The sequence below is a fragment of the Glycine soja genome, chromosome 16, assembly GCF_004193775.1.
Source record: "Glycine soja cultivar W05 chromosome 16, ASM419377v2, whole genome shotgun sequence".
Classification (NCBI taxonomy): domain Eukaryota; kingdom Viridiplantae; phylum Streptophyta; class Magnoliopsida; order Fabales; family Fabaceae; genus Glycine; species Glycine soja.
Window position 1 is genome coordinate 31,147,904 of NC_041017.1, and position 24,417 is coordinate 31,172,320.

A 24,417-nucleotide genomic window follows, 5' to 3' on the forward strand; every position below is an offset into this window, starting at 1 on the left:
GAGAGACAAAGTAAATTTTTCAAAAGATATGGGTTATTTTTGTATTACAGATTTAAAGTGGATTGTAATGACCAACTTTGGAGTTTCAGCATATCAAATTATGCCACTGGTGTGTTTCATTGAGTAACTATTGTCTAATTATTGTTTTATCAGTCTCAACTAGCTGCTGCAAGGCAAACACATGGGTCTCAGCCTGTTTATACTAGAAACCGGTTAAGAATACAGTAGAATCATATTTTGGAAGATGCTTATAATCAAATGAGTCACTTGTCCGAAGATGACCTTCGAGGTATTGGTAATGTCCTTTTTTAATGCCTATGCTCATGTTTATTAACCATTTCCTCCCTGGTCTTCGGAAGGGAACTTGTAAATCATACTTGAATGTAATTTTCAGATTTGTGTGGCTTTGAATTAGATGGAGGTGGAATATTCAAAGATTTCAAGGCGAACATAACACGTGGTGCCTTTCATATTGAGTATGGATTTTTTAAGGTCATATGAATATTGTCCACTAATATTGTTTATGTGTCATGTTTGTTAAGATATAAAAATTGTTAGATAAAAAATCATTTCATCTAATAGCTTAAGCTTTTGGGAGAGTAGGTTCACGTCTACATGAGGTGTTATCATAGCCTCTATGATCATGTGGTCTAAATTTTGAATTTTATTACCCTGACTCTTGTAAATAAAAGTTGAATTTGACAAAAAGGTAGGCTTGTGCATTGTATTTATCCTTGCTTCTAGTCCAATGGGTTCTCGTGTAGGACGGCCTGTTAAATATAAAACTCTTCGTGTTGTTTTGCCTGTCAAACCTTTTGGAATAAGTTCATTCATTACAGAACATGACCCTCTACTATACAGCCTATGCTTTAAGAAGAATTGATCCTTGACAATGTGTTAGTACTTTCATTTGAACACACTAGCCGAACTTGAGCAGCAAATTGAAGCCGTGAGTCAAAATATGGTTGCAGTGGGGTGGATGGTTTGGAATGTATAACTTTTAAAAGTCAAGTGTGAAAGACAACAATTCTAGTGAATAAACTGAGCAGTTGTTAGCCAAGGTTTGAATATATAACTATTAACTGCGATTATATATTCCAGATAACAACAACTAACTGTGTTTGTATTGTGTGACTGAAAATATTACATGGAAATAAATAAGCTTCTGAGTTTTCAAATGTATTGGACATTGCTTCACTTAATGCTCTTCCATTGATAGTCGTTATACTCTTCCTTTGTGATTTATTGGTTCATGGTAGTCTGAAATTGTGAACATCATTGTATCCAGGAAACAACAGATTACCTGAAAAATCCCAATCTAGGATCAGGAATGATACATGAACAATCTCCAATTTTTCCATTTTGTTCTTACTCTTTCTTGCAAAGGTATGTTTCTGTTCCGATTCCTCCCTGTCTTTCTAATAACATTGGTTACAAGTTTGTAGATCATAGCTTGCACAACTTATTCTTTTGTAAGTGATGTAACAGTATGTTTTATATTCCCTGCTACACTAGAAGCATTGTGGATCAAAATCAACCAAAGGCATCCTAGGTGCAGCATCTAAGATGGTTCTTAAGAAAAAATTGTCTTAGAATGGTCGCATTCAAACTGTCTTAGAATAATAGCTTTCAAAGACGATTTTTAACTAAAAATTGTCTTTGAATGCAACCATACTAAGACGATTTTCTCTTAAGAATTATCTTAGAATTGCTGCTATTTAAAATCAGTTATAAGAAGACTGTCCTGAAAAGTCAATATTTTTCACAACGTAGCTTTCAAAGACGGTTCACGACCATCATAGAAGACTTGATACGACCATAGTAGAAACCTCTTTTTGTGAGAGTATTCCTGAAGGTAGTAATTCAAATTAATAATTTGCTTATTAAAACATCCTTATGACTGTCCTTTAGTATGGGTAGGGATCAAATTGCCAATAAAAACAATATATCACTGATTATATATAAAAGCATTATCTAAAAGTCCAATAGCATCATGAAAACTCTAAGATAAATCAATTAAGGTAGTCAAAGAATCATATTAGAACATGATCATTCACATACTTATATCTTGGTTGTACGCAAACAGAGAGAGAGAAAACATGTTAGCCCACTGTGCGATCAAGCATAATAAATACAACAAAGTTTTGGTAAACCACCAAATTGAAATCAGAAGCAACATCTCACTCCTTGGAGGCTTTGCTGATCAAGGAATTGTAAATATGAGGAATGATATCACCTTGACAATAATCCTTTTAATCACGGTGTTCAGCTCCTATCTCCCCTGATCGATAGCCAGCTATAGATGCCTTGGTGTTGTTCTCTTCACACCAAGTACACACCAACATTAGCAATTGCTCCAACATTTTCAAATGCTCATTATAACTTTATAAGCATACAAATCAATAAAATTGAAATAAGTCGGAATACATTTTCAGTTTCACTCATTCTCTCAAATCTCAGATTTCATCATGTATAAATATTGTAAGGATGTATTCGGAAATCATTCTCATACCTCACATGAGACCCTTTTCTTTTGTCATTTTCCAAATAAAAAAAGAAAATACCAAAAAATGAAATTATTTTCTTGGTTTGAGTGTTTTCTGTTTTTATTTTTAAAGAAAATAAAAAATAAGAATAAAAATATGTTTGTTTAAAATTTAAAAAATAGAGATCAAAAATTAAAAACAATAAATGAAAATCAATGTTTTTAGTCTCTTTTTTTTTTAAATAAAAATATGATGACACCCTAAAGTAATTTCTTCTGTACATATTTTTTTAATCTTAAAAATTTGAAAATATAGGCCAATGATGGATTGAATGCATCTATGCTATAATGGGTTTACTCGATACAAGGGGTCTAAGACTTCACGGGAATGCATCCAGTAAATTCAGGATCATCAACATTTCTTAAACCTAAAATTATTTTCAAAAAATAAAAATAAAAACAGAAAATGACACTCAATCCAAGCGTCACCGTACAATTTCAAGAGTACAGGGCTTGAAAGTGAAGTTAAGGCTAATTGATGAAGAAACAGATGATCAGGTTCTGTAGTGGGAGACACTTCCTCTTTGAGCATGGATCCAGCACTAGAGAGTAGAGAAGCAATATAAGCAGGTCCTACTGCAAGTATATAATAAACACCTGATCAGCACCAGTATTTATAAACGAAACTAATTTGATGAACTTATGAAAAATTGGAGGATATTATTTTAAAACACTAGGTAGCGATGTGAACACCAAATTAAGAGAATATTGAAATCATGCCCTTATATATATATATATATATATATATATATATATATATATATATATATATATTCTTTACCCAAAAAAAGTTCAAAAATTCACAGTTGAATATCACATGGAAACAACTAATCTAATAAAAAGAAAATGATAGCAACAAACCAATTAAAAAACAAATATAAAAGATAACCACCGAATATATAAGTATGAAAAAATAAAATATCAGCACATAACCTTTTTCCTTTGCGGTGACTCCATGTAGTGTTAGGTTAATTTACTTACTGCAAAATGAAATTAAGAATTTGTGAATGGGAGAAGAAAATGAATCGTACATATTGGAGGGAAATTGGATTTGGAGCGTGCTCCATGAGGAGCTAATTGGTCTCTGTCAATCAAGTGAAATTCAACTGCTTCAATGAAAGAAAAAACACTTCAGACTTCACAGTTCTGTGTTCTTGCTCAAGTTTCCATTAAACTTTAAAGGGAACCAATCTGCAAGCAACTCATATTTACATACTTTTAATTAGCTCATCATGCTTTTGAGTCACCTATTGGTACTATACAAAGCAGTTTACATCGAAAACAAAATCAGTAATATTAATATGAAATTGCATGCATCATGCATGAATAACAATTTTATGAAGTAGTATCTCACTAGTTTATTTCCAGCATTAGCAATATCCTTTTTGACAGTGTTCTCTATCACCACACATTACTTAATTAGCATCCTAGTTTCTTTACTTCTTATACAAGCAACTATAACTAAGGTTACTTAATTATTAAAAAAATATTTTGAAAATTTTAAATACATATCAGATAGATTAATTGAGACTATAGATACTTGATGATCTAGACTAAGATACTATATAATAAAATTTTCAAAACGTGAGACGCATTACCGTCACGACAGCGTGCATGCATGGGGTGCAAATCTAGCTAGCTAGGTGTCGGTTATGGTTTATATATATATATATATATATATATATATATATATATATATTGGTTGCATGTCAGATTTAAAGGTAGAAGGAAATTTTATGTTTGCACTGTTCAAATCCAAAAAGGGTGCAAACTTTTTAATTAACTTCATTTTTTAGATAAAAATCAAAGTGATTCAATCAAGGAGATCCTCTGCAGTTGTTTTTCTACAAGAGAGGATTGCGATCCGTGGTAGACAGATGCTTGCTCAAAGCTGTTAGGCCAACATAAAAATCTAAATAAACTTTGATATCTACAGTTTTTCTTTTCATAAAAATATTAGAAGGAATATATTAATTAGAGAATTTTTAGTAACACTCTTCTTGATATGTTTCATAAGTTAAAAAAAAAACTAGTATCTTTTTTTAGTAAAGTGAGATTTTTTAATGAGTGTAACTAAAAATTATCAGAAAAAAATATTTCTTAAACTGATAACATAACTTGAATTTAAGATAAAGTTTTCATTACAAGACATAGAATAAGAACTGCAACGATGCATGGAATCCGTGCTAGAGGAAGCACGACATTCATCGCCACATATTTTATTTCTTTGAAATACACCAACCCCTCTGCAAACATTTACGCATACAAAACAAACCTTGCCATAGCTCTCATATGTGAGTGAATACACATAACCTACCACATGCCCGAGCCCAAATTAATTAGTAAACACAACTTTCCCAAATTTAAACTAGCACCACATACCAAATAGTCTAATTTAGTTGATTAAAAAAACAATACCATACTAATTTTCAACTTATTTTGAAACCTTCCATGCATGCACCTAGCCAATTAATTTCACATGTCCTTGTGGAAGACCTCCTTAAAGGCTTCAACATGAGCACTTTGCAACCTAATAGCCACTAAAACAGACCCATCCTCTTGACCTGGCATAATGAATGCCCTTCCATCCCCTTTCACAGCACCTGGGCCCATATACACAGGCCTCCCCCACCCAAAATTTGGCCCATACATTGGCATGTTTCTCATCCAGCTCCAAATGTTCAGGTTAGGGTTCCCAAGAAACAAGGACTCCACTTTCCCTTCATTATCATTTTTTCCCCTAAGCCACCCCACATCACTCTGACTCCTAATAAAACCAAACCCTGACCTTAGATACTCATCTGTTAACACTTCAATTGCTTCCCTTATCTTGTGAGCCACGTAGCTCAAGGGTTTTGACACTATGTCCCCACTTAGGCATGTCGGTGTCACTGTTGGATACGTTGCGTTTCCAAAATAGTTTAAAGGTAAAGGTGGGTTCAATCTGTTTCTTGCACCAGCAATAATGTGTACGACTGTTGGTTGATTGTGATACCCGTCACGAGCCTTCACTGCAAGAAAAAATTAAAACTATTAATAGAATAATATATGTAATTTTTAAGAAGTTTCTCACTAAAATTTGGGTTTGTTACTAAATTTAATTATTTACTAGTATTTTATCACGAGCAATGCACACGATAAATGCTTATTTTTATAAGTAGAATTTATAATAAACAAATTCTTCTATTAATAAGTCATTAGTTTGAATAGAATTAGATTTAATTTTTTTAAAGGTATTTAGTTTGAGTTTTATAAAAAAATATAAATAAAAGAAGATATCTTATTAAAAGTTGTCAACAAGATTTTTTAACAAAAATTAGTCATCTAGATTTTCTGCTTTCAGTATGATGATGAAAAAAATACATTTGAATGTAATAAATAAAATTTTTAAATATATAAATTATATTTTAAATTTTTTATACAAATTTATAGTGTGATATAAAATTATTTTTTACTATTGATAATTTCTTTAAAAAATATTAAAACTCAATTTAAAAGTATCTTATTAAAGAAAAACAGTAACATAATATAACAACAACTAAAAATATTTTAATTCAAGATAATTATCTATTCTGATTTATATATAAAAAAAACACCAATAAATTATTTGTTCAAGTGATATCAACTTAGTCTTAAGAAATATTTTAGATTTAAGTTTTATAAATAAAAATAAACATGATTGGAAGATAAGGTAGATCAGTCAAATTATATATATATATATATATATATATATATATATATATATATATATATATATATATATGATGTATTGATTTTTTGTAATACTCACCGACACATCGCCATATATGAGCCGAGATGCTCTCATATCTGCTATAAGCTCGACCCTGGTTGCCCTCATTGGCTTTCTTCTTAAGCTTCTCCACCATTTCTCTTGAGAGTTTCAACATTGCAACTGTTGTCTCCTTCTTACTCTCCTCCGTGGTGTCAGCGTGACCTAGTACAAGTGGCAATGGCTTGAATTCTTTGTGATCAAAGCATGGTTTTTTGTCCGAACTTTGAAGAACCACTTTGTTCAGAAGTGGCATGTCGTGTTCCTCCAAGGTGTCTCTTCGAGCCAACGTTGCCCACAAGTTGATGAAGTGAGTGCCGGAAATCCCATCAGTAATGATGTTTGAAATGGCAATGCCAACACAGAAGCCACCATTGGAGAATCTTGTCAACTGCACTAGAAACAATGGTGAATTCTCAATGGGTTCGGTGTAATCAACTTTGGGAATAAGTTCTTTAATGGTGTCGTTGGGTTCAAAGATAGCGTAGTCATTAAGTGCTCTTGTGGATTCAGCTTCCAACAATATCACACCCTTTGCATTGCACTCCACTTCCCATCTTCTACCTAGATGAAATTACATATATTTAAATAGTGCAATGACATGTAAAATACTCTTGTATATCAAACACTTTATTCATACTTTATCATTTTTTTTATCCTTTTCTTATTATATCATGATTTCCCACATATGTCGATTAGTTAATTTAATTAATTGAGTCACGTACCAATAAGTGTCGAAGGATAATTAACCTAAAACAATTAAACTTACTGTAAGAAATATAGAAGAAAAGCTAATCTTCAAATACTTTAAATAACTACTCTAAAATACAATTCATAAAATTAAATACTTTTCATCATATATCACAACACACCTTGTATCATGCGTAGCCGGCCAGCTAGTGGGTAATAGTGGACTAAGATCTTGGCAAGAGAGTCTCTCATTGTATCAACCATGTTCATGTTGGGGATAATTTTGTTGAGATGATTTGGCTTGTAGACGTAGATGGTGAGCGAATGAGTGGGAGCATTGATTTGCTCACTCTCAGATAACAAGAGACTACAATTTGGTGTAGCCTCACTAGGAATCACTGTGTAAGAAGATAAAATGCTTACCATTTGTTGTTCCACACTACTGTCACTCCTGCTACTCCAAACCTGCTACTCCATACCATATATAATAGCATCACTGGCCTGTACATCATTAAACAATAGCATCACGTTTAGCATTAAAATAAATAAATAAATAAATAAAAGTACGTACATATCATAGTTGACATTTTCCCCCTATATTTTTAATAAAAAATAGTTTAAAAATATCTCTATTAAACAATAGCATCACGTTTTTCTTACGTTGTTGTCAGCATTAAAATAAATAAATAAATAAAAGTACGTACATATCATAGTTGACATTTTCCCCCTATATTTTTAGTAAAAAATAGTTTAAAAATATCTCTATTTTATTTTTCACACATTTTTAGAATCAGTTAATTAAAAGAAACAACTTTTTAATTTTAATTAGATAAGTTGGACTGTTGGAAAAGCTTAATGAAATGGAAATTGCAAATTATCACTTTGGAAAGTGCAAATCACTTCCTTACCCTGTTAAGTAGGTACATTTTGGCCATGTATTTTGTTGTGTCATTTGCCAAACAATCCATTTTGAATACGTTTTTGACGTGCTCCGACACCTAGTTTTTAAAATAACCTGGTGACTGATCCGGTCATGGCACTTGGTAAGTAGTTAAATCGGTGGATCACTAATTGACCCGGATGATCCAATTTGTAATAAAAAATTTAAATTTTTTTATACCTATTTTAAAAATATTTAAAAATAAAATCATAAATTAATATAATTTCATAACATAGATAATTAGATACCAAAATATTAAAAAAAAACATCATTGTCCAAGTTCAAACAAACAAGTAACAAATATCACAAACATAAATAAATAACTAAATAAGTTCAAGTTTAACATATGTTTCTAAACAAATTCAACTTTTTTTTCTATGGTCAAAGGGCATAAACTAAGTTATTTCCATTTTTTGGAACTCCTTCATTAAAGATCTCTGAAGAATCTCTCATTGTAACTTCATGCTCAACATTGCTTTTCATTTAAAATGGAGAGATCGAGGCATCACGAGATTGCGAGAGGAAGGAGACCCAAGAGAGGCCAAGACTCAAGAGAGTTTCTTAAATGGCTTGAAACAACATGATTTCGAGCTGCAAGGAGGAAAAAAAAGGATAAGTGACCTAGATCAACGGGTCATTGGTTTGACCGCAAATTTGATTGGATCGCTCTGAATCGAAAGCACAATCGATCGAATGTATGACTCAACCTAATCCGACCTCCAGGTCACAGTCTGATAACTGCTAAATAATTGTATTTTGATAATAGAAAATAAGACAAAATTGTCTTTAAAAATAATTATTTAGCAGTTATTTGCGCTTAAATATTAAAGAATTGATGTTTTGTTGAATTTTGACTGCAGATATAAAAACTGGAGGTGTAACAAGCAAAAAGACCAGAAAAATTGAAGAAAATAAGAAAATCTGAAGCAGGCCCAGCTTAATACGCGCGCTGAGCGCGCGTCACGCGCTAAGCCTGCAACACGCGCGCTAAGCTTGCGATCCAACAAAAGAACGCGCTAAGCCTGCAACACGCGCGCTAAGCCCGCGATCCAACAAAAGCACGGGCTAAGCCTGCAACATGCGCGCTAAGCGCGCGATCTACACGCGCTGAGTGAGGGGTTGTCGCGCTGAGCGTGTCTACGAAGGCTCAAAGCCCACTTCAACAGCTATAAATAAAGAGTCAGAGCAGATTTAAAAATTGGAGGTGTAACAAGCAAAAAGGCCAGAAAAATTGAAGAAAAAAAGAAAATCTGAAGCAGGCCCAACCCAATACGCGCGCTGAGCGCGCGTCACGCGCTAAGCTCTGAATCGAAAGCATAATCGATCGAATGTATGACTCGACCTAATCCGACCTCCGGGTCACAGTCCGACCAATCGGGTCGATCCGAGTTTTAAAACATTGCTCCAATGTGTAAACTAGATGTATGTAAGACATGTAATCATGGTGAACAATCTTACAAGTAACAATGACATGTGAAGAAAACATGTCTAATTTTTTAAAATTTTCACAATCACACCACAATTGATTCAATCTAATTGTGAAATTTTCATTAGGTCATCCTTCTCCTAGGTTAATTGACTCATCCACTAAGAATCATGTTCATCTACTAAGAATCATATATTGCATCGATTGAACTCAAGAATATGGCACTACTAAAAAAAAGTAATTTTTCATGATGTGCTTTCTAAGATGGTTCCCAAAAACTGTATTAATATATAAGATGGTGAAAATTTTGTACATAAAAGAATATATACGACAATGGTTTTATAAACCGTCTTAGGAAATGAGTGTTCAAAGATGATTTTGTTAAAATCGTCTCAAAAATCAAGTATTCAAAGACGTTTTTCTTTGAAATTAGTGTCATTCTTGCACCACATATTTAAAAAGACCTTGGGTTTCGCACCAAACAACCCTTCCCTCCCCTTCTCCTCCAAACCTTAACCTCCTTCATCGTCGTTGTTGCCTTCTTCTTCATGCACTTCCACCCCCCCCCGTCATCACCACCTAGCTTACTCCTCGTCACCGAGTCTGACACTACCTTCATCGAGGAGGAAGCAGAGAGGCTTCTCGAAGAGCGTCTCAACACCAACCCACGTGACACCAACGCGCTCCACGCGCAAATGCAGTTGACTCTGATGGATGAAGTCTCGGCGGAAGGAGGACTCATAGGCCAATGTGCACATAGTGGAGATCTTCGCCTTGCACTGGAACATGTGGCGGGCAGAGGAGAAGTGCCTCTTGCACTATGCCGCAACGAGACGAGATTGTCAGGTTCGTGTCGTGGAGGATCGAGGATGAAGGATTGGGTGGGAGGGAGAGGGAGGTGTACGGTAAGAAGAATGAAGAGTGGTTTGATGAAGTGGTGGGGTCCATTGCTTGGAGCTTGGAAAAAGAGGTCGAGGTGATCTTTGAAGAACATAATAGTTAGCATTTTGGGAACAATAATGGCTTTGGTTCAGAGTTTATGGCCTTTGCATCTAAGTTCTAGGCTGAGAAAGCCTTCTCTGAGCCTAGTTGGTGAAGGTTAATTTGAATGCCTTGTAAGTTGTAAGGTTGTGGTAGTGTTGTACATCATAATTGTTGCATAGGAATGGTGGGTCACTTTGCAACCTCTGAAACAGATTACAAAATACCTTCCATTTTTAGTCTACCTATGTTCTAGCTATGAAATGAAAATACTAACATATTATATTAAGAGTCACTCTATTCCATGATCAGCCGTTTAGGATTTCAATCTATAGCATGTGTTTAAAATTTTTCAAGCATAACTACTTTCTAGTTTCTAGGGATATTAACTACTTAATTGTTGTAAGTATACTAACCAATCATTATAATCATATTATATTATTCAAGATGCAAAGAGATTGACTTGATGTCTAACACTTGGTACCAAAAGCAAATGCAAATTGAGGTACGTGCTTGCTTTTTTAACCATTATTACAAGGGGATATGAATGGAAAAGGATAAAAGAACTATACTTTGTTGTCATCTTATAAGAATCCATGAAAAAAGATTCTCTTAAAGAAAATGAAAATTTGAATGTGTTCTATCAAAATGACGTAAACCGTTGGTGAAAAGTGTCTTTGGTTACATTATTTATATAATTTATTATTTGTTCGGCAAAAAGAGGTGTGTGGGATAGGGGTAAGAATAGATCAGGCCGGCCTATAGGAGCCTACGACCTAGCCTACATAAAGTCTGGCCTAGTCAGACTTTTTTAAAAGCTTATTAAATTAAATAGACCAAACTTAGGCTTATTAAAAAGCTTTATAAGCCTGATAGGCCGATCTATATATATGTATATATACTTATATTATTTTTTTAGGTACCAATATATATGTGTCATTGCATTGAACAGAACACATGGTATAATTAATATTTTTTAAAACTAGCAAACTTTGATTACACACTACTCCATAACGTTCATTCATATAATCAAGTAAGACTTTAATTACAATTTAAGTGGTGTGAGTAATGTGTTGTCGTTTCATTCTTTTTACTAGTTTTAAGATATTCAGTTCATTCCCTTTATATTCCTTAATATTTTTATTGGCTTATTTTCGTATTCCTCTTGACATCTCCTTTTCCTATTACGTTAGAAGTAAAATAGAGAACACAACTAACAAAAATTGCATAATAAACAAAAATCGTATCCTTTTCACTTCAAGCTTTGTTAGAGGTAAAACTTCACAACCTTAGCCATTTTTTCTTTCATCTTCTTATTCCTTTAACAAGTTTTATTATGAGTCTTGATTTAGGCATGTTCACGTTTATTTTATTTTTGTTACTTGGTGATGTATGATTTCTATCAATACTTTTTTGCATGTCATTATAAGTATTATATTTAGATAGCTTTTTCGTTACAAAGGCAATGTAGTTTTGGGACATCAATCTTATGGTTCCTCTTGTTGTTGTGTCATGTTTTAATTCATATTTTTTCTAGCAGATGTCTTCTCCCTTGGAAATTAGTGAACCAATAGCATCCACTCATACAGATGATAATGAGGTGAAGGCAAGTTCCTGCAGATTCAACTCAAGTAGAAGCTAACAATCAAGAAAATGGACATGAAGAACCCGTTGTCGGGAGAAAGAGGAAAAAAAACTTCAATTGTTTGAAATAATTTTGATGAAATGAAAATTTGATGTAAAGAAAATTTTTAAAAATCCTATCAGCCTAAACTTTTGAAGAGGTCAGATGGATCTAAAATAAAAATCTTTGATAATCTATAGGCCAGATTATGCCTAAAAAATTCGTAGGCCTATTTTCACGCATAGTGTGAGATAAGATAATTAAAATGATATAGACAAAAAAATTCTAGAAAGTAATATAAAATGCATGAAATATATAATTAAAAAAAAAGGAGTCGCTGGCTTAGAAATCAGAGACAAAATCTGCATGCAGCAAGCACCATAACTAGGACATTATCATCATCTACAAACGTCAATGGTTCGGTTCTGATCCATGTGGTGTAGGTCTTTTTTCTTTATTGCAAAATGCAGTGTTCCACGTGACCGATGAAGCTGGCAAGAAGCTCACAGACGAAACCCTCATGCTCCACATCCAACAGGTCATTGTGTCTCTTTCTAGAAGTTAGAAAATAATGACGTCATACTTCAAACTATCTTGTTAGAGAAATTAGAAAACGAAATGCATCGAGACATGCACTTCATGTTTTATTTTCTAAATGCCAAAGTATTTTGGTCCTTTATATGATTTTTTTAGTTTACTTTTTTTTATGTTTAACAAGTTTTACTTTTTCTTAAAGTGCTTATCTTAGATTGAAATAATTTTTTTATTAGTTCTTTTGCACAGAAAATGTTAATTTTGATCTACTATATCAAACACATTTAAAGCATAACATGTTTCACATTTATCATATTTCACTAATTTTTACTGCTATAACAAAGGTGCTTATTCATGTCTTCTTTGGTCCTCTTTGGATATTGAGAAGTTGAGTATCATTTATTAGTTAGGTTTTCTATTTAACTGAGAGGTTTCAGTTGACAGTCTTTTTGTTAAATGTAACTAAAATTTAATAGTTTATTAGTTAGGTTTTCTATTTGAGAGGTTTCAGTTGACAATCTTTTTTTTAAATGTAACTAGAATTTAATAGCCTGTATTTAATTTATTATAATTAGAATTTTTCATGTAGATTTTTTTTATTATTGTGTAGGACCTCTAAAGTTACTGTTGTTTTTTTAAAAGGACTTAATTATGATATTCTTTCATACTCATAATCATTATTATAAGTTTTTTTTTAAAAAAAAAGATATTTTAAGATGATTTTCTGAAAAATTATCTTAAAATCCTTAATTTTTTAATTTTTTAATTATAAGCATGGTTTCCGTGATATAACTAAAATATTTCAACAATTTTTTAATAGTAAGCATTTAAACCAAATCCTTTCTTTATTAAAAAACAAATGCCTTTAAGTTGTAATATATGTGCTATATTATAACTTCGTGCACATTCAAGTATTTATTCTTTAAGTAACTGCTTATTTTCATAATTTTAAAAACAAAACACAAATATTACACAAGTTACTAGTCCGTTATTTAAAGTTTACATCAAATTTAATAAAAAGAATATAATATGACTAGTGTTGAAAATAATAAAGAATATATAATAAAGAAGTCAAAAGTTTAAAATACTTTAAACTTAACAGGATTTGGCTTCTCTAAAATAAGTAATATCGATCATTAATAAATAAAAATCAATATGATATTTCAAATTCATGGTTTATTATAAACATGTACATATTATCAATAATTGATTTTCTTATAGACTGAAATAGAAAATCTTATTTGAAGCATTTCTTATATGTTTTGATTATTTGTTGCAGGATGTCAAGTGCCAGGGTTGCTTCAACATGTAAGTAGGATCTTTCTTTTATTTGTTTTAATTTGAAATTTGATTATAATGATAATTATGTAAGTGATGTGAATTTGGTTATGTGCCTTTTTCTTTCAATTTGGATGCAGAACAACTGTGCATGTTTAGCCACTCTCAGACAATAGTAGTATGTGGTAACTGCCAGACTGTGTTGTGCCAACCGACTGGTAGACGGGCGAGGTTAACCGAAGGGTGCTCTTTTAGGAAAAAGGGAGATTGAATGGTGTAGTAGTAACCTTACTTCTCTATGTCCATGATTGAAGAGTTTTGGTTGTTAGGTTTTTGATAAGGAATTAATTTTAGTTATCACATTAATTAATTTTGTTAAATTGTAACACTTTAGTGAAATGGATGATATGGTTTTGTTGGATAATGAATTTTGCAGGAATTTTCTTTACTAGAGTGGATATGGGTTAATTTGGTTATTTTATTTTTACAATACTTGTTCTCGTGATTTTATGTGAGTACATTCTGCAAAATATGCTGTCATTCTACATTCTTCGCGGTTCTGTTCTGTGTCTGCAATCTTTTAGTCATAGTCTTGGCAAGCAGCAATTATAATTGGGAACTGCGGTGTATTTAGTTGTCTTGGTTTTTGAAAGAAATTTTTCTGCTTGTTATGTAGTAGATCCATGGCTATTGATTCTATTAAACACACATGCAGTTGCTGAGTAGTAGTTTTCTTTGTTTCAGTGACTGTTTATTTATGTGTCTTTTCATTCTGTTGGAATGAAATTTCCTGAGTAGTTTTGAGAATTGCTTGGGTTAACTCCTTGGATTCCTTCACTAATGGTTTCTTTGAGAGTTGGTAAAACTATGCACTGTAATTGGAACGAGAATGTTCAATATATATATATATATATATATATATATATATATATATATATATATATATATATACCTTCTATCACTAGTTAAATTTTTTTTGTTAAATCTGCTATGTCATATAGTTTACTTTACTAATGCCAATTAATATTAATTTACTAATGTTTCATATAGTTGTAGCTAGGAATTGAAGCCCAAAAGTTAATTAAATGTGTATATGTTTATTTTCTTTAGATTCCTCATGTTTTGATTGATGGTAGAATAGAGATGAATGAATTAGATGAAAAAGTTGATCCATTTTACTGGTTTGAATATTTCCGTTAATAAAAAATAATAATTTTAATAACTAATATTTATTAATAAAAAATGTAAAATTTTGAAAATGAATTTTTTAATAAAAAAATCCTTTCATAAAATCTGTAAAAAAGTTATATTTTAAAAAGTTAATTAAATATGTATATGCTTATTTTCTTTGGATTCCTCGTGTTTTGATTGATGGCAGATGGTAGAGTAGAGATGAATGAATTAGATGGAAAAGTTGATCCATTGTACATTTCCTAAGAATAAGAATTTATCAAAATGGAAGGGGATGGACCCTAATCTATCCCATTTAATTATGAAAAATGTTAAACTGCTCGAAAGATAGTTGCACGAAATCAGATAACTAAAGTCTGATTGATTACTTATTATCATATAAACCATCCATGTATTGGGTTAAGGATTCTGATTTGTCAAATGCCTTGAAGTATCTTCAATGACCTTGTAAGCAAATTTTAATTTCAGATTTTAATAAGATTTATTATTGGAGAATGTTTGCTTTGGGGTGGAGATTCAATTCTCTTAAAAATCTACATCCATTTAAAAAATTAATTTTTTTATTTTTTTTCATAAAATTAATTTGCATTCAATTGTTGTGGGATTTAAAAAATAATTTAAGATTTCAAGAGATCTATTATTATAATATAAAATAAAATATAGAGTGATGTAATACTACATGATTAAAAAAGATGATTAAGATTTTAACATATAACATCTATCCATTTAATTTAATTATTCTCCCACAATTTGGGATGAAGGGGTGGATTAAAACTTTTAAAATAAGAAATTTCTTATTTTGACTAGCTAAAATTTCTTAAATACTTGTTTATTTTTTTTGGTGCCAAATAAATACTTGTTAAGCAATCACTAGCGTGCCTGGATGATATGGAATCCAATCTATCATAATATCCTAAATTTCAGTTGTTTTTGTGATTTTGTAATGAAAATATATTATTGCATAGTTCAATGTCAAAGTAATCAAATTCAAGATAATTTTCATATTTTTTTATCCTTATTTCAACTTTAGTTTTGATGCTAATTTTTAGAAAGTTTGTTAATAAAAAAATTTAAAATAAAATTAAATGATCATACTTGATTGATTAAACCAAAACAAATCGATTGTGATTAAATGAAGTTTAAGAACAAAAATACATAAACCTAACTCAACCCCATAATTGAATAATAAGTTTAGTCAAATCCAACCAAATTCCATAAAATAAACACCAAGTAATTTTAGATATAAAAGAAACTCATATTTTCACTCTTTAAGCCATGTCTTTTAGTTTATAATACATAAATATATGTTAAGATTTACAGTAATATTAAAATTTATTTTATAAAAAACCTTCAATTTGATGCAATATATTAGGATTTAAATTTTAATTAAATTAAATTAAATATTAAAATTGAAAGGAATAAACAATAAAAATAAAATAAAATATTCAAGGTATAAGATTAAAATAAGTCATGTAACTTTACTTAAAAAACCTTTATTCAAGACGATGATTCAAGTTTTTAAAATTGGAATAAACTTGTAAAAACCAGAAATTATTTTTTGTTATAAATTTTTTTTTTAAGAATGAAAACAATGCAATTATATATATATATATATATATATATATATATATATATATATATAAAAAACCCAATCGAAACCATAAATTTGATACAAGATAGAAGAATGTAAAAAATGTATATATATAAGTTAAGATAGTCTGAATGGAAAAACTATATTCACACTATCTTAACCGATCAACAATATTGAAAAAATGAAATTGGTTTTTTCTTCTTAGTATATGATCTGAACGAGTCGCACATACACCCTGGTACACTTCCTCGGCGCTGAGGGCATCCCCGAAGAGCTCGGGATTTTGTGACGTTTCGGATTGGCTATCTTGTGTTTTTATTAAGTTGTTTCATAATTGGCATAGTAAGTTATAATATATATATAATGAGTTGGTTTAGATCTATCCTAACCGTGAATTACTTAGATTCTATATTACTTATATTCTATTAATAGATTAACTAATAGAGATATTATATTAAAATGAAAGTAAGAAGATTCAAAAATGAAATTTGAAATCCTGTATTTATATATATATATATATATATATATATTTATTGTTGAAATTGGATTTAGTGGTAAAAGTAGACCACCAAACCTTGTCGTTTGCCCTGGGCCGGCCCAGATAACAAATATGTTAAGCCCTACCTTTTATTTATTTTGTTGGTGATAAAGAGAGCTTTATAAACCTACTGATTCTCCTCTTCATTTCTTCCCTCGCCGCTTTGTGCTGCTGCTGCTGCAAAACCTAGGGTTGAGCCTTTTGCTCAGGTTTTCAGCGCTTCTTTCTTACAATGGTGACTCTCATCTCTCTCTTTCTCTCTCTCTCGCTCTCTCTTAATTCTCGCATTAGATCTGCAATTGTTTCTCCAATTTTCCATTCTTCTAGTCATGTGTGCAATTTTCCATCTTGAAATGGCAAAAAAAAAAAAAAAAACAAACGATAGAGGGAAGGATCGTATTTTTTTTATTATCAATTTTAGTTTTTTAGACGACCGTCCTCTGTTATTATAGTTTAGAAGATGGAACAATGTGATATCATTTATTTGAATTAAGATTTTCTGAATGAAAAACGTTTTCTTTTTTCGGTGAGTAGGTTCTACAGAACGATATTGATTTGCTGAATCCTCCAGCTGAGTTGGAGAAGAGAAAGCACAAGCTCAAGCGTCTTGTGCAGTCACCAAACTCTTTCTTCATGGTATAAAATCTGCCTATTATTTGAAATAGAATATCATATCAGTACCCTACTATTGCTATATATTTTTTATATATAAAGCTTCTATTTGAAGCTTTTCTCAAGTTTTGATTATTTGTTGTAGGATGTTAAGTGCCAGGGCTGCTTCAACATGTAAGTAGAAGCTTTGTTTTATTCTTTATATATATATATATATATATATATATATATATATAATTGATTGTAATTATAATTGATTGTAATTATAATGATGTTTAAATAAGTGATGTGAATTTGGTTGTGTAATTTTTAATTTGAATGCAGAACAACTGTGTTTAGCCACTCTCAGACTGTTGTGGTTTGCGGAAACTGCCAGACTGTGTTGTGCCAACCAACAGGCGGACGGGCAAGGTTAACCGAAGGGTGCTCTTTTAGGAAGAAGGGAGATTGAATGGTTTGTTAACCAGACTTTTCTTTGTCAATGATTGAAAATTTTCGGTTGTTAGGTTTTTGAAATGGAATCCATTTCCGTTATGGTATATTAATTTTGTTAAATTGTAAGACAATATCTCTCTCAGCCTTCCACAAGACATAGTAGCCAATGTTGAATTTTTCTTTATTAAAGTGGATGTGGTTTTGTTCGACAACATTTACTAAAATCAATATGGTTTAGTTTGATGGTTATTTTTACAATAACATGTTTTGTATGCTCTGATGACGTGTTAGTGTCAATAATGTACATATGAATTTTGATACCAGCAATATACATTGCATAAAATAGGCCATCATTCTACGTGCTTTGTGGTTCTGTTTGCTATCTTTGATGCCATCATCTTATGTAGCAGCAATTATAATTGGGAATTGTTTGTTTGGTGTGTTAGGCTGCCTTTATTTTCCCAGGAACCTGTCTGCTTGTTGTGTAGATCCTGTGCCTATTGATTCTGTTCAACGTACAAGTAGTTGCTGAATACTAGTTTTCTTTGTCTCAGTAGCAGTTTATTTTATTGGTATTCTTTCATTCTGTTGGAATATAGTTTTCTTACTGGTCTCCTTGGATCACTTAAATATTGATTGTCTTTGGATTTTTCATGTTTCTGTAAACTTGGTTTTGCTTTTTAGTGCGCCTAAGGCCGGGCGCTTCCCTCTTTAGTGAGGGGTGGCGTGGTATTCCACGAGAGAGGGTATTCTGTGGCGCACTCTTTTTAAGGTGCGTAGGCGCAAATCAACTTATTGAGGGGCTCCTTGGCTGCTTTCCTGCTTTAGTTTTAGCAGTTTAAGCAAGAGGGTTTTCCCTACATCATTGCAAAGTTGCTGCATGTTTCTGCCCACAAGGCTTCTTAATTATAGCTTAGGTGGTGAGGGTGAATGATTGATTATTTACCATGACACAAATTCATGTCATTAGTGTTTTGATTTTGCACTTAAATCACTTTTTTAAAAAATAGAAACACTGATCCCATATTTTTGTTTGATCTTGCTATGTTTTTCTGTATTGTTTTAAATTTGCTAATTTGATTTTTTTTGTATTTGTTAATGTTTCTCTTGGTTAGCAGAGAACACTTATCTGTTAGGCAATTACCAAATTAATATATTTTGTTTGGTATTTTTCACATAAACGTCAAGTTCCTTGTGTATAATGAATAGTTGTTTTGTTATCTCTGTTAATGTTAATATTTTTACAAATCAAAATATGGCTGAAGGCACCAAATAGGTGTTTTCATGAATTGCATTTAAATGCATTTTAATTAAGATCAAGTGGTAGTTTGCCATTGACCACTTAACAGAAAAATGTTTCAAAATGAAGTTGTCTACGATTTCTTGCAATTGGCACAGAAAATGGGCTGCATATGTTACTAAAACACAAGTACAGTGTGATTGGAACGATAATGAGCGATGAGTTAAAAATGTTTTAAGTTATTTGGAGCTGTTGGTATATTATGTCTAGTATTATTTAGTTTCATTGTTTGTATTTACTAGAACCTGTTTGTCTATATAACCAGATAGACGAAAAATTACGAGGCTTGGAAACTCAGCGTCAGCGATAAATTGACCATTTAAATCCATTTTTTGTTTGTCATGGGGTATTTGATAAGGACAAGAAAGCTATCGAATACGTTGTTATTTCTATGCGTAGTTCACTATGGTTTTAAATATCTAAACAAGGAAATGTTATTGATTAAAATGGTAAAGAGACTATTAAATAATGTATTGATTTTACATCTAGCTGAAAAACTAAGAACTTGGCACGGTAAGGTCTGTTCAATTGAATTCAACAAACTCAATTTAAATTAATTGGGTATCAAATGTGAATTTTAGCCGATCGCTTGTACTCAATTTAAGGCAGTTGGTTAAAATTCACGCCACATTTTGTTGAATTCTATAACCTTGATACTTAAATTGAATTACAAATGTGGCGTGATACACTTTTAAACACATTACTTAGGTTGAACTTTGAAGATTCCATAACTTTAAACTTAGACCTATGAAGCCTTATTTTGAAGCAATTTTCATGTGTACCCAAAACAATGTTCCAAGATTTTATAATTTTGTATGAAATCACATTTTTCTCTATTGTAGGGTTGTAGGATTGGAAGTAGAACTGAGTTTTAAGTTGCCGATTGGAGTTCCCTTCTTATGAAAAAGCTTCTCGGCTGTAAAGGAAAATGTAGGAATAGGTAGCTATGAGACACTCCCACTCTTAACTGATGGAGAATTTTGGTAGATGTAGATGTAGATTTTTTTTTAATAAGTAAGCAACAACTTGTTTTTTGGGTATGATTCTGATACAGAGGCCTAAATGAAATCATGCATTAGTAGAGTGGAGGGACAAGAAAGAATAACGTGTAATTGCTTCTCTGCAGCTTTGGTTAGAAAGATAAAATCTAATACCTAAGTAAAATTTCGGCACAAGGTTTGAATTGAAAATATATGTTTAAAAGAGTTTTTTTTTCTTTGATTGTTTCTCATTTCTTAGGATAAAGTCGCTTATATAGTATACATGGAGAGTTGGTTTAATAGTAAAGCGAAATGAACAAGGAGATGGAGAAGAATTTTTTTTATGTGGGAGGAGCAAATCTTTACTGAATTTTTTAATTTACTCTCATAAATTCCTCTTAGATGAATGAGTATGGAAGTTGGACAGTTCTCGTTTTTATTTATAGTAAAATCTGTATATTCTTTGCTTGTGGGAATTTTCCAAAAGTTTTGAAGATGCATAACTCCATTGAAGTTTGTTTTTTTTTTTTTTGGAGTTTAATGCTGGATAGATTAACAACTAGGATGAGATTATGTAACTCTAGACCATGAGGACACAAATTATTTGTCTCATGCTCAAAACCATCTAAGGTGTGGTCAATTGTATTGTATATGCTTGGATTTCTTTTGATGTTGGCTTTCTGTCTACATGTACTACTCATTACCTTCAACATAGAAGGATGGTGAAAGGAAAAACCATTGAAAGGGTTTGGATGTTACTCTGGCATGTGGTGGTTTGGACATTATGACTGAAGAGAAATAATATTAAGTGTATAAGAGGCTCACTTTGACTTCTTACTATTGATTCTGTCAAATATGTCTCATGGGTGTGGTTAAAACCACAATCAAGGAATGTGATGTGAATCTTATGTTGTCGGATTGATAGGCTAACCCTTAGGCCTTTCACCTGCGTAGCTAAAGTGGAGGATGTGACTTTGTATATTTTTTATTTTTAAATTTTGTGGGATGCTAACATGTTTCGCATGCTAAGTACAGTAATTATATCATAGGTTCCTTACTTTGTGGTGCATGGATCATGGATGAACACTCCTTGTGCATTATCTATTTATATCCCTGTTCATAAAATTATTTTCTTAAAAAAAAAACAGGATAAATAGAAATAAAATTTTATTTGCATATTTTTTCTCACTTATTCAAACATAGAGAACACAAAAAGCTTTAGGTGACGGACTGACGAACCACAACACAATGCAAGGCTATCGCTTCCTATACCTCTATGTTGCTTCCTGCACCCCCTTTTTGGTTTTCGGAATAACCAAACCAGAATGTAAAATTGCATTCCCGAATGTGCCCCTTTTGTGACTTCTGGAATTATCAATCCAAAAGCTTTAAAAAAAAAACATTGCATAAGAGGTACACGAAGCAACTTAAAGGTGCAGGAAGCAACCATCGAAATTGAGTCTTGACTCTAGACACAAAGCCTGTGGCCAGCCCAACCTGTCAAGTGATTTGAGCCTAAATTTCAAATGGTCCGGAAGTGGTTTGCATGCAGTGCCTGCAAAAGGCTGAAACCTTGTGTGGCCATTGTCTTTTACTTTTCTTTGTTAGGTGCCTGACAAAAACCAAATAATTGAGGTCTTTTATTTTGTAGAGTATCCACTGATGATTAATTTTTTTTCATAAAATCTAACTAATTTTAGTAGGACTTCTTTCATTATTATTTCTTTTTTAGTAAATACTTATTTTCATCCATCAATTTGTTAGACGTTGACAGTTAGGTCCCTAAAAGATGAAAAATTAAAATTATCCTTGAATTTGCAAAAAGTGCAAAAAATTAATTATATAATTAGTTTTCTCTTGTTTCATCCACAAACTCAAAGTTTATGGTTGCCTGATATTGCACACCATCATTTAGCTATTGCATTAACTCAAATAGTTGTGCTTACATGGTGCTTTCAATGATGATGTGACAAGTAACAGTTGACACATGTTATCTATGTGGTTGTCACATGTTATCTATGTGGTTGTCACGTGTCAAAAAGTTGACATTTTGATTTGGTCATTGAACTTAACAACTTATTGTCATTTTAATCCTTAAACTTAATGGCTTACTGATATTTTGGTCCTTAAACTTAACACTTACCTCATTTCAGCCCTAAAAGTATTTTTAAATTTTCAATTAAGTATATTATTGTATGAAAATATTAGCATAACAGTATCATATTCCTTCATCTCTATTCTTTATATAATTCCTTCATTTAAATTATACTATAAATATGAAACTAACTTATGAGTGATTACATCACAATAATAAATGTAAAATTTAGAAGATTACTAACAAGATTCTACAAGGTTCCAAACCAGATATTCTAATCAAAATAAGTTATTATCTTATATAATAATAATATTTTTGTAGAATGTTAGATTAATTAATTATTTTATTTTATGAAATAATATTAATGATGAAAAGACAATTAAAAAAACTTGACTCATTATAACAGTTGAGTATAAGAGGACATTGAAAAATAAAAATGTTAACTATTTTCTTATATATCCTTTTACAATTTTCACATCGTTGTTCAACGATTGAGTATTAGAGAACATGATTAATTATAAGTTAAAAATATACGATCTACAAAATTGAGCATAAAATATATTTCGCCCAATATATTCTTAATGGAGAAGGTAATTGTTGTCTATCATGTTAGAGTATATATTATATACGATCAATAAAATTGAGTATCAAATATAATTTACCTATTATATTAGTCATGTTGGAATATACAAAATAAAAGAAAATAAATAAAAGGTGAAAAAGAAAAGAAAATCTAATTTCATCTTAAATTTTGGTCAAATAAAATGATCTATTTTGTATCTCTTAATTTCCTCTTGAATTAAATAAATATACTGACTTTTAAAAATAAATTATTTGTTAGTATTTATATATTTAAATAATACACATTTTCAATAGAGAAAATAGTTGTTGTCTGTCATGTTGAAGTATATATTATATACAACCAACAAAATTGAGTATAAAATATAGTTTATTCATTATATTAGTCATATTAGAATTTATATAAAAAAAAGGTGAAAAAATAAAAATCTAATTTTGTCTTAAATTTTGGTCAAATAAAATGATCTATTTTATATCTCTTCACCTTTTAATTTCCTCCTTAGTTAAATAAATATATTGAGTTTTAAAAGTAAATCATTTGTTAGCATTCATATATTTAAATAATACACATTTTTATTTTGATTATTATGAAAAACTAATTTAATTTTCTTATGTTGATTTATTTTTAATTTAGTTATATTTTTGTTTGTCACTTATAAAGTTATAATATTAAATTTTAGAATTTTATCTTAATAAAATATAGTAAATAAATTAATAATGATTTCAAATATAAAATATAAAATATCTTATTTCTATATTTGGGATAATTATTTTTCATTACCATAAATAATTATTATCATTATGTTAACAATTTATATATAGTACGATAATTAATAAAAAATTTAAAAGTATTTTCGAGGTCCAAAATTATTTAAATTTAAAGACTAAAATGTCGTTAGTAGTGATTAAGTTTAAGAACTAAAATAACAAGTTGTTAAATTTAGAAACTAAATAAAAAATTAATTTTTTGATATGTGACAATCATGTGTATGATATGTGATAATAATTAATTATTACATCATCATTAAAAGTGTCATGTAGACATGTTTATTTTAGGTAACAGAAAAAATTAGCTATAAAATTATTTTTTCATACTTTTTTCAAATTCAAAGACAATTTTAATTTTTTATTTTTAAGGACCTATTATTAGTGTCTAATAAATTAAAAAATGAAAGTGAATATTTATTTTTTATTTATAAGTCTTGAGTTTGAAATATTATTAAAAGGAACCAATTGGATTGCACTCAGACTAAGAGTTTCTTAAAGAATAATATTTCCCAAAAAAACA

The 24,417-nt window shown here is 30.7% G+C and overlaps 2 protein-coding genes across 2 annotated transcripts; one reads left to right on the top strand and one right to left on the bottom strand.

The window, feature by feature from the left end:
• Positions 1-4,698: 4,698 nt before the first annotated feature.
• Positions 4,699-7,464, bottom strand: LOC114389049 (spermidine hydroxycinnamoyl transferase-like). The gene is made up of 3 exons (XM_028349641.1): positions 7,208-7,464; positions 6,336-6,899; positions 4,699-5,556 (listed from the first exon to the last, which is right to left on the bottom strand). The coding sequence occupies exons 1-3, from the start codon at positions 7,449-7,451 to the stop codon at positions 5,021-5,023; spliced, it is 1,344 nt and encodes a 447-aa protein (XP_028205442.1). The 5' UTR covers positions 7,452-7,464; the 3' UTR covers positions 4,699-5,020.
• A 9,751-nt stretch (positions 7,465-17,215) lies between these two features.
• On the top strand, positions 17,216-18,452 carry LOC114389142 (40S ribosomal protein S27-2). The gene is made up of 4 exons (XM_028349753.1): positions 17,216-17,363; positions 17,663-17,764; positions 17,886-17,914; positions 18,065-18,452. The coding sequence occupies exons 1-4, from the start codon at positions 17,361-17,363 to the stop codon at positions 18,189-18,191; spliced, it is 261 nt and encodes an 86-aa protein (XP_028205554.1). The 5' UTR covers positions 17,216-17,360; the 3' UTR covers positions 18,192-18,452.
• The last annotated feature ends 5,965 nt before the right edge of the window (positions 18,453-24,417 follow it).